Raw genomic sequence first — 11,515 nt, 5'->3', positions numbered from 1 at the left:
ATATATATAAATAATACTGTCTTATTCAATAATTCAGTACTTAGGTGTGGTTTATACCACTAAAACACTTTGTTCAACTCACAGCGCAGAGGTATCCTGATCCTGGAGTGGTGTCTAGTCCCAGCAACAACCGTGCTATTAGGATCATATAGTCCTTAACAAAAGACTGAGGTGGAAATTCAGAGAAAATGTAACTTTAAAAACAGGTAGAAAGTAAATGAACAAAACCAACAGAAGAAAGGTCCCCGAGTTGAATATAAGGAGGGGCTATTGACTATTTTTTTTTTTTTTTTTTTAACTTTATTGGGTCAAAACTTGTTGTTGTGCGCTAACCTGGTAGAGCAGTGTGTCGAGCATGCTGATGCTAAACACTCGGCCTGCGGCGAAGGGGAGGCGGAACATAAAGGCCAAGTTGGAGCCTTTGTCACGCTCTTTCTGGAGGGGAACAATCAGGAAATGTAAAATACACAAACTAGTGCTGTGATACAATAATTGTTTTAATCAAATGAATCACACTTTCGTGGTTAATCACAATTAAGAATTGAAATTAACTTTTATTAAAAAAGACTCCATTATATTGACACAAATACAATTTTACTGTCAGAATGCCATACACAAATGTATTATTAATTATTTTGCTCATAACTTGGTAACATAATTATCTTAAGACCCATCATGATATGGCTCCTGTAAGAACAGTCAGGATCAAAGCCCGCTCTGAACCATGGATGAATCCGGACCTATTAGCTGCCATAAAAGACAGACATAAAATACTCCGAATACCAAAAGTGCAAAACCGAAGTAGATAAACAACCCAATAATAACCTCAAATCACTCCTTACAACACGCAAAAAGCAATGCAATAAATTAACCCTTGTGTGGTGTTCATATTGTTGTTACTCAGCCAGTGTTTGTGGGTCTGATGGACCCGTTGCATTTTGTGGCTTTTAATGCCTCACAATCAAACACTTTGTTAAAATACTGATCAGATGTTTACATCCCAGAACAAGCTAGTCAGGTTACTTCTAGACCTCCACCCCAGATCACACCTCACTCCTACCCACTTCTCCAAAGTGGGCTGGCTCAGGGTGGAGGACAGAATAAAACAACTTGCACTGTCTATAAAATCCGCTACACCTCCCTGATACCGAAGTACATGTCAAACTACTTCCATAACGTAAATGACCGCCATAACCACAACACCAGGGGGAGCTCCACAAACCACGTCAAACCCAGATTCCGATCTAACAAAGGTCTTAACTCATTCTCCTTCAATGCCACCTTAATATGGAATGCACTCCCAACAGGTGTAAAAGAAAGTGCATCTCTATCCTCCTTCAAAACCGCATTAAAAGAACACCTCCAGCAGCTACAACCCTAGCCTAACCCCCTCTCCCCACCACATCCCACCTCCCCGGATTGTAAATAATCAAATGTATATACTTGTTCTTATGCTTTCTGAGCTCACTATGTTCACCGCTCGCTGTACATATACTACGAAGTGAGACCTACACTGTTTCAATGTCCATTTCTCAGATGATATCATTGTTGATGATTGAAGTATGCTGATAGCAACCCAACCTAACCCCCCCACCCCAACCTCCTCAACATCCCACCCCCCGGATTGTAAATAATGTAAATAATTCAATGTATATACTCTGATGATTAACTTGTGTGATGACTGTACTATGCTGACAGTATATATTTGTACCATAAATTGATCAACGTGGACCCCGACTTAAACAAGTTGAAAAACTTATTCGGGTGTTACCATTTAGTGGTCAATTGTACGGAATATGTACTGTACTGTGCAATCTACTAATAAAGTTTCAATCAATCAATCAATGTATTTTGAAGTTACTTGTGTTATCTTCGACAGTCGTAATATCTACACAAAATAACTTTGATAATAGTTAGCATTCATAACATTTTCTGCTTTGTCTTACCTTTTCCAGCTTGGATAGAGCCAGAGAGTAGCAGTCCTTTGCCTTAAACTGCATGAACCTCATGTTGGATGGATGTGTGAGCTCTGTGATGATGCTCAGGCTAGGAAACAACCTGGAAGAAAATGTAAGGTGTTTAATCATCACTAAAATGACAATAAGCATCAAAACATAAGGGTGTGATGATAAAATTTAATTGATTACCGAAACATTGTCTGCACATTAACAATAGTTTTGGCGTCAGCCATGTAGTCCTCCTCTGCACTCATCGTGCTCTCTTTATCCACGACAACCAAATTATCTGCGTATATAATGCCGCACTGAAGCAGACTGTCAAGACTGAAATGCACATAGTAACAATCATAACCCAAATACACATTTTTTCCCAGAGGACACTGTATATCTACTAAATTGTAAACTCTACATGACGGTCTTACTTGTCTATGGCCCCTGCCATGTAGTAGACCATAGGGAAGCAGCAGATGGCTTCCAGGAAGTGATTATCAGGCCTATGGATCACAGAGAAAGTACTGTACATTAAAAACATTTGTCTTTTTTTTTCCTCGCAAAGAGGACAACAACTATTCCATAACTAATAATAGGAGTGCCCTGCTGTTTTTAAGGACACACTGCAAAAAAAGCTAGTTATGACATTACTGCAAAAATGTTTGGTCTCTTCCAAGTTTTTCTGAACCGTACGGTCTGGTGTAATTTGTGGGCCGGACAGCCAGTTAATTAGCCCTGCACTAGAGCATCTTGGTATTTTTGTGTTCTCTTTTTAGAGTAGATCCTTAAAACAGAACACACCTGTCATACAGAAAATCTATGACTAGGTTTTTTTTTTTTTTTTAAAAGCCGGTTCTTAAAAATAGCAGAGCGCTCATGTCACATAAAGGAATTTTGACAATCTTAAAATAATATTTTTTGACTATACAATGTATCAATTTAAAGATAAGTGATTACATAATTGCATGTACAAAATGATTTAAAAAAATACTGAAGATACAAACTGGTCCTTAGCAATCTAAAAATATGACCCCCGAACAGTTTAGTTGAGTAGTACATAAAACTATTATACAGTCTTAAGTTCATTTTATATTTCATTATAGTTATTAGAAATATAAACAGAGTTAGTTTTTTGCAACATAAACTTTTGTATTTATAAAGCAATTATAAAATGTATCGTAAAACTGCCATACACAATCAGATGTATATCAAATGAATAAGTATGCATTACAAGTGCATATTAGTAGTGGGGGTGGCACTCATTTCATTATATTGCAGAATTTTAAACATTTCAATGCAGTTGCAAAAAAACATCACCACACCCAAATATGTTGTAGAGAGATCTATTGGATTGCAAACAACTAATGTTGACAGCTACTGTATTGTAAGGTGTGTGGGGAGCTAGTTGAACGAAACAGAAGGGTATTAAAAGCTGATTGGATACAATAAAAAGGTAGGGAAGGAGGTTATTTTCTGACACAGAAGAAGCAAGGTAGTTGGTAGACAAGGGTTGGTGAGGATTTGATTGAATAAACACAGTAGTAGATGAAGAGCTGGTTATATTAAACAGATGGATCGGCAAGAAGCTAATGGATAGACAGGATACGCTTTGTGATCTTGTCATTTCAATTATTGCTATTACCTGACCCTAAGCACCCGTTCTCCGCGACACCGTTCAAAGAACATTATGCATCTGCTTAGAGCCGCTGCTAAGAGACCCCAGACTGTTGTAAGTGTTGCAATTACGTATCATAGTGTGTGGGTGCATCATTAAAAGGATGGGAGGGAGTGCCGCAGGAAGGGAGTGATGTGTTTTTAAGTTCAGAGCAAGTTGCCATGGTTACTGCCTGCCGCATTCTTTATTATTCTCATACACAGTAATAAGCAGCAGTAGCAGCCTTGGCTTGCTATTGGTGAGAGGATGCATTCCTATGATTTGTGCTGAAGGAAATACATGGTATGTTACAAAAGAGAACTCACGGGTTGTCCAGCAGTAAGACAATAGGGTTGAGTTCTTTCCTGGGTCTGTAATAGGCTCTGAGAGGCACTATGAAGTTATAGAGACCATTCCCTGCTGTCTCAGCAGACACGATGATGAGCTTGTTTTTGAAACCGTAAGCTTTGGCGTCCTCAGAGCTGTTGTGCCTGCAACCCTGGAAAGAATAGAGAGGAAAAAAGTGGGTGTTTCACAGAGGGATAGACGACTCAAGTCAAGGTAGATGAGAAGGAACAGCAGGATGCAAGACGGATGACTAAGGTGACAGAACAAAACAGGACTGCCCACCTGGTCCAGACGTAGGCAGCAAAATAGGGCTTTCTCAGCCAGCAAATGACACAAGGTGGGCGAGCTTCCGATGTAAGGAGAGTTAGGGGGGTAACCTTTCATGTACCTGGCAACAAAAATAGTATCATTGTTCAGATGCCAGTTTACACAAACTACTCAAAACACTCGGAGGACAAAATTATTGGAAAATGGAATATTGGAAGTTATATTTTTTTTACAAGATTTTGAGTATACTAGTGTGAACTTCTGTGAATCTGTGACATATGAGGTCAAAGAGAGCTTATTTGCCTCAGCCTGAGCTCTGAAGATGGGTTGTGGATGACAATGACCCGAAACATACGGCCGCGGCAACAAAGGGATGACTCTAGAAAAAGCACATTAAAGATCATGGAATTGCATAGACAGTCTCTGGAACTTAATTCCATGAAAAATGTATAGAGGGAGTTGAAACTTTGAGAACTTGCCAAGCAACAGCCTTGAAAACCTTCAGTGTTTGGAGAAAATCTGTGAAGATGAGTGGACCAATATCCCTCAAGATTTTTTTTTTAGATTTTGTGTCTCTGTTTGTAAAGCTAAATTGTCAATGCCTTTTGTAAGGGGTTACATTTACAAAATCAGCAGGTATGATCAAAACCAACAATCATCTTACTCAGTGGGCCAGGGGCTTCTCTCATCAGTGAAAACAGAGTCATCTTCTGATTGATCACCAAGGAGGTCACATGGCAGGATTGAGGAGGAGTCTGCAATCTCCTGAACCGGATCGATGCTCGGTCGGCGAGTGCCCGTTCCGTTGAGCGCGGGTGGCATCAGTTTGGTGCCCGAAATGTCAGGCGGACTGGAGTTCTGAAGATCAATAGCGACGGTGCCTGTAAGTGGACCACACTTTAGCATTTACCGATGATGGCGCATTAACATGCCTGTTGCGCCTCACCCATGCTGGCGATGATGCTGTGCACAGGAAGCTGCGAGGGTCCGTCATAGATTCCAACGCCGCCGCGTCCCTTATGTTCCTCCTGGTTGAAGATGAAGGCTGAGTTTTCCTCTTTTGTGATGTTTATGTAGTAGCAGGTGTCTGTGGCAGTCATGATGTGGTGTGGGCCAGGGTTTAATAGGATGCTTTTGTTCTCCTCCTTCCTTATGCCAATCAAACACACTCCATATCTGTATGACAACACAATTTTTAAGAAAAATTATTGTAGTATAGTTGTATTTAGTCAGCTTTCGTCAGATAAGTGAGTTCATAGGTCGACTTTGCGAACAGGACAGTATAAAAGGGGCTTTTGACTCATGTTTAAGTTACCAAATATGATAATTTCTTGTCCTTCTAAGGGCTAACCTACTCACTTCTTGTGAGCGTGGAAGGAAGCGTATGTAAAGCTTTTGCCGCTATACGCCCCAAAAAACTTGCTGTCGCTCAGCCTGATGTGGTAGACCTCGTTGCCAGAGCAACATCCGTACATCCTCTGCCACTGCTCCGGAGACTGTTGTCCTTCCCTGCATGAGGAAGAAAATGGCATTCATTCTGACACTTTTAACAACTTTGGCATTTAGAACCTACACCTCCGCTCTCCAAGAAATACCCTTCTGTCTATCAAATCTTTGTATTTTTGATACAACTCCTGTATTAAAGTTAATCAAATTGTGCCTAATGAAGTGGTAATAACTGGACACTATTATTTAGTGCTGTCAAGCAATTAAAAAAAATAAGCAATTAATTCATTATGTTTTGTAATTAATTAATCTGGTTAATCTCACCTAAAATGTTTAGGAAGGGCCTCAACTTGAGGTATTTTTATTTAAATTCATTACATTACTACACAAAAGAAATTTAGCTTTAGTCATTTATTGTTTTAACAGACTTAAACATATGCAGTTGTATTTACTAAAATAAAGACTGGTCCATATAAAGTGCTGAAATTAACACATAAGAATGGAATGGAACACTGCCAAAAGTTTCTGTTCTTGAAATACTGAACTTTTGTAAGCTGGTACAATTTGGAAACATGCAATATTTTTTAATGTGAGGAATTGTGTGTGTGCGTGTGTTTTTTGTGTGTGACTGTTTTTATGACTGTATATTTTAGGTATTTTTATTGCACTGATGGATGGGACTTAATTTTGTAACTTTGATGACAAAAAAAAGGGATTATGTTCTATTCTATTAAAAAAACACTTCTCTGTGCATTAGGTATTGAATGTTGAACGTGTTGCTTTTCTCTGCATCAGATAATATAAAATACATAAAACAGACCTATAAATCGGAGTGCTAGCATATGTTACCAATAGTGGTTCAACATAATAGATTTGACAAATAAATGTATGTATTTGTCACAATAGATGTTAAACTTTGTAAAACATTTCCCATGGATTGGAGGAAATGTTGGCTTTCGTTACTGTCAATCACAGATGTCTCGTACAAGTACATCAATGTTTAAAATTATGTTGAGTTTTAAACATTATTTAATATGGATGTCCGATAATGGCTTTTTGCCGATATCCGATATTCCGATATTGTCCAACTCTTAATTACCAATACCGATATCAACCGATACTGATATATACAGTCGTGGAATTAACACATTTGGACAACCAGGTATGGTGAAGATAAGGTCCTTTTTAAAAAAAATTCATAAAATAAAATAAGATAAATAAATGAAAAACATTTTCTTGAATAAAAAAGAAAGTAAAACAATATAAAAACAGTTACATAGAAACTAGTAATTAATGAACATGAGTAAAATTAACTGTTAAAGGTTAGTACTATTAGTGGACCAGCAGCACGCACAATCGTGTGTGCTTTCGGACTGTATCCCTTGCAGACTGTATTGATATATAATGTAGGAACCAGAATATTAATAAAAGAAAGAAACAACCCTTTTGTGTGAATGAGTGTAAATGGGGGAGGGAGTTTTTTTTGGGGTTGGTGCACTAATTGTAAGTGTATCTTGTGTTTTTTATGTTGATTTAAGAAATAAAACAAAACATACCGATAATTAAAAAAACGATACCGATAATTTCCGATATTACATTTTAAAGCATTTATTGGCCGATAATATCAGCAGGCCGATATCGGACATCTCTATTATTTAACAATAGAACCATGACTTTTGGTTTTATTTATTCCAGCACCTTAAGACAAGCACAGGCGATTAAAACATTATTCACCTCCATCTAAATGTGCTCTGATTTGAAATATAATGTGCACATTATTGCACATGTAATACATCACCAAATTTAATCACAGATGTGTTATAATAGTATAAAGTCAGCTTTATGTGTGCTAAAACACACCTGGAAATGACCCCATTTCCCCATAATTGTATTTTTTTACAGCTACAAAAAATAAAACTGTCTATTTTACGCTAAAAAACGAGACAATTAAACTTATGCAAACAAACACTCGTCTGACATGTATTTAAGTTTATTATGAACATTTTACACCGTTAGTTATAATTCATCTCATCCTGACTATTTAAAGCCGCTAACATCATCGGCAAAGTCTTGTAACAGAGTGAGACGTCTTTTTCGCCGGGGCTTCTTACTTCTTACTTGCTTCGTGGCGGTAGTGTTGTTGCTCTGAAGCACAAGAAGAAGGAGAGAAAACGCGCAGGCATGCAGAGACGGTAACATTTAACATTAAAAATTTGATTAGTGCAAAATATAACACGCTAAATGTGACTGTAATGAATGAATTGCAATTAACCCGCTACTTTGACACCCCTACTGTTTTTAAAATACAATGGCTATTATTCAATGAACTGCATAACACGGCCTTGCTAAAACTCTATGCCAGATAGAAAGCTTGCCTTTTTGTGCTTCGACTGATTGAGATAATGGTAACCCTTCAAGCTGCTGACGTCAATGTTGTAAAGGGATCTGTTTGCACACTGGGGCAAAATCACCAGAAAGCTTTTCATATGGAGAACCGAGCTGCTTGCTCTTTGCCAAATCAGGAGAATTTGAAAGGTCCCATTGTATCATCATACTATTTTGAATTTTGTCGCACAGGTCCTAAAATAGTGTACTCAAAGTGTTCAAAATCTAACCTTGATATTGGAATTTGGACAGCTTAAAAGCGCTTTTAGTTATCCCTACTGGGAACATGCCATTTTGTGTATCTGTACTGCAGCTCTAATGCTAATAAGCTATGTTTGTCCATGTATGTCTTCAGCAGTGTGTGAGGTTCCAAGAAGCTATTGTGCACTCTACTGTAAACTGCACTTTTTAACAGCAACATCATGCTACGTTAGGTTATTTGCTGAATAAAAAAACTGATCAAACTTACAGCTCCCATGTTTGTAGCTAACAGATAGTTGGCAGAACTGCCGGTTTCATTTTAAGATGTGTAGCTAAGCCTGGTTTTTTTTGTTTTTACAAAGTGATTCTCAAGTTTTTTTCACCAAGTACCACCTTAGAAAAAACTTCGCTCTCCAAGTACCACCATAATGACCAACATTAAAAAGCAGTAGCGTAGTAGGCTTAAGTATTCGTTAAAAGGCAGAGGTTTTATTTAACAAGTATATTTAATATTTTTCACCACGGTAACATCACACACATTTTGAACAGTAACACTGTGTTTAAATATAGGAAAATAAAACACTGTACTTTAATCAAGTGATTATTTGACGTACTTCTAGATCAGTGGTTCTTAACCTTGTTGGAGGTACCGAACCCCACCAGTTTCATATGCGCATTCACCGAACCCTTCTTTAGTGAAAAATAAAATGTTTTTTTTTTCAAATTCAAGAAAAAGTCATGTTTTTTTTACTGGTGCACAAAATGAACCGTGCATGAACATCACCTTGTTCAAAGAACAAAACCAACACAGTGCATGAACTCACAACAAATTACACACCTTACACACATTACCATGAATTGATCAACGTGAAACCCCCAAATTAAAAAAGTTGAAAAACGTATTCGGGTGTTACCATTTAGTGGTCAATTGTACGGAATATGTACTGCACTGTGTAAACTGTACTGTTTCCAGTGGCGTGCAGTCACTAGAGGCAGGGGAGGCACGGCCTCATCATGGAAAGAAAAAAAAAAGTAAAAAGAAAAAAAATTGTTTTAAATTGTTATATGTATCCAGTGATTATACTAAAGTTATTTTCCATTTAACTTCACCAGTTTTAGATTATTTTTATTTTTATTTTCACATTTGCCATTCAAATACTGAGAAGAGACGGTGCGGTGATCATCAGCCAGTTGAGGCATGTCACTGCGTTGTGCCTCAACATGGATTGTGTGCAATGACTCGGCTAACTGCTGGCCTGCTGTGCAGTGAGACTGTATTGCTATATGAATTATATTATACATTTCCATAGTTTAGTTAGCTGAGGTATATAATGTACAGTGTATTTTGTCAACAACTGTATGTGTGTAAAGTGCTGAGCATTCATAAAACTGCTGCGAAGACACACTGTGTGAGGCTCGTCTCATAACCCCGCCTCCTGGTGCCAAGCACCTCCGCCGCAGAATGCACCGCCCGACGGGAGCGCCACACCAACCAAAGCCCGCACCCAAACCCTCCACGTGCAAGACCGAATCCACCCAAAAAAAGTCACTTAACAAGAAGCCAAAAAGTGCAAAAACAACAATGCTCGCGCTGCAGGAGCCGCGAACGACCGCAGGGACACAACATTAGGTACACCTGCACTGCAGGTTCATATGTTTGTAAATCTGACTGTGAGGATGCAGTCGTGCCTCACCAGACATTAACCTCACCGCCCGCCACTGACTGTTTCATATAATGTATTCTCTTCCTTTGCAATCTGCTAGTAAAAGTTTAAATCGATCAATCAAACAACCTGCAAATCAGATGGAAAATTAGAGGGAACATTGTTTGGGGGTATCCATAATACGCTGATAGAGAGAAGTTTTTATTTACACGATAAGTCGGATGTGGCTTTACCTCCGTGGCGAAGGCTCCGCCGAACCCCTGAGGCCGACTCAACGAACCCCTAGGGTTCGATCGAACCCAGGTTAAGAACCACTGCACTAGATGAAACCTGCATACCACTAGTGGTACACATACTGTAGTTTGAGAACTACTGCTCTACATGGTGCTTACTAATCTAACAATCAATGGCAATATCATGTCCATAAAGGACAAGGTTTTTTGTCCATGACGTCACGCGTGGCCCGAAAGTCATAACCGACCAATTGAGCGCCTCTTTAGATGGTATAGTGCTTAGATTCTCTAACATCATTTAAAATATATACATTAGGTCAGGAAAAAACAGAGGCTATATCATCCCTACAAGCCTGTTTCGCAGGTTTCCCTGCTCGTCAAGGGATTTTATTGAGCAGGGAAACCTGCGAAACAGGCTTTTAGGGATATTATAGCCTCTGTGTTTTTTCCTGACCTAACGTATATTCCGCTCTACCCCGGTATTGAGCACTGTATAACGGATAAATCGACTATATCATTTTAAATATATACATTTTGCCTAATAGGAGATTTTTAAATTGCCTCCATAGGAGAAAATAACTGACCTTCCACTGGAGGTGTGCACAAGGAGCGTAACCAAGGTCGAGGTGGCGGGACACACACAGTTGAGAGCCAACATGGCATACTTGAACTCCTCCTCGCATACAACATGGTCTAAAAACAAAATTGAAAATTTGGATTTCAAAATGAAAAAAGCAAAACATTAAGCAACAGCAGAAAGAAAATACAAATACATCAAGTATAAGGTCATTAGCTAGGCTTAGTTTTCAGAATGCAATTAAAGCCACTTTTGTCCATTGAATTCAGGGCCACTAGGGGGCAGCGAATACTGCTGTGAAAAAAAATATCAGTGAATGTAAAAAAAAAAAAAAGCACAAAATCTGAGTTGACATTTAATCCAACCTGCAAATTTGACATGGAACTTGTTTTCAGGTTTGAGGATCTGAACATAAAGTGGACAGTTTGGAGCAAAGTCCTTGACGGCCCAGGCTCTCAGGATGGTCTGGTGGTCCTGTAGGACGAAGGATTATGTGTTTTGATTTGAGGTGTAATTGTGTTTTTGACATGACACAGAACTTGCAGAAACCATTTGGAGTTGACATAATAATCCTACCGCTGCCATGCGATCCACCTCGTTACGGCTGCTTAGGATGAAACAGGCCTCGGCATCGTCCATCCTGCGTAAAATAATAATAAGACAACATATGTGAAACAGTGTCTATGGATGTTTTCATTCATCCAAGTCATTGTATTCTTAGGGCTTTCAAATAATCGCAACTGGAATGTTCAGTTTTTCTTCAAAGACATCTCATCCAAGTCAAGTCAGAT

The 11,515-nt window shown here is 38.6% G+C and overlaps 1 protein-coding gene across 2 annotated transcripts in view; it reads right to left on the bottom strand.

Annotated features, from left to right (window-relative positions):
- Nucleotides 1–11,515, bottom strand: part of LOC133638504 (potassium channel subfamily T member 1-like) — a 66,390-nt gene that overhangs the window by 2,980 nt on the left and 51,895 nt on the right. Inside the window, exons 13-26 of one of the 2 annotated variants that reach the window (XM_062031177.1) lie at nucleotides 11,301–11,364; nucleotides 11,090–11,198; nucleotides 10,732–10,840; nucleotides 5,578–5,727; nucleotides 5,165–5,394; nucleotides 4,883–5,099; nucleotides 4,522–4,737; nucleotides 4,234–4,339; nucleotides 3,930–4,102; nucleotides 2,381–2,452; nucleotides 2,148–2,282; nucleotides 1,947–2,058; nucleotides 334–435; nucleotides 83–166 (exon numbers count right to left, since the gene is read on the bottom strand). In XM_062031177.1, the coding sequence (XP_061887161.1) occupies nucleotides 83–166; nucleotides 334–435; nucleotides 1,947–2,058; nucleotides 2,148–2,282; nucleotides 2,381–2,452; nucleotides 3,930–4,102; nucleotides 4,234–4,339; nucleotides 4,522–4,737; nucleotides 4,883–5,099; nucleotides 5,165–5,394; nucleotides 5,578–5,727; nucleotides 10,732–10,840; nucleotides 11,090–11,198; nucleotides 11,301–11,364 (1,879 nt within the window). The remainder of the gene's footprint in view (nucleotides 1–82; nucleotides 167–333; nucleotides 436–1,946; nucleotides 2,059–2,147; nucleotides 2,283–2,380; nucleotides 2,453–3,929; nucleotides 4,103–4,233; nucleotides 4,340–4,521; nucleotides 4,738–4,882; nucleotides 5,100–5,164; nucleotides 5,395–5,577; nucleotides 5,728–10,731; nucleotides 10,841–11,089; nucleotides 11,199–11,300; nucleotides 11,365–11,515) is intronic. The other variant, XM_062031176.1, reaches the window with a different exon arrangement.

Source organism: Entelurus aequoreus, linkage group LG21 (genome assembly GCF_033978785.1).
Source record: "Entelurus aequoreus isolate RoL-2023_Sb linkage group LG21, RoL_Eaeq_v1.1, whole genome shotgun sequence".
Taxonomy (NCBI): Eukaryota; Metazoa; Chordata; class Actinopteri; order Syngnathiformes; family Syngnathidae; genus Entelurus; species Entelurus aequoreus.
Note: the sequence above shows the minus strand (reverse complement) of the source record. Positions and strands in the feature narration are given on the sequence as shown.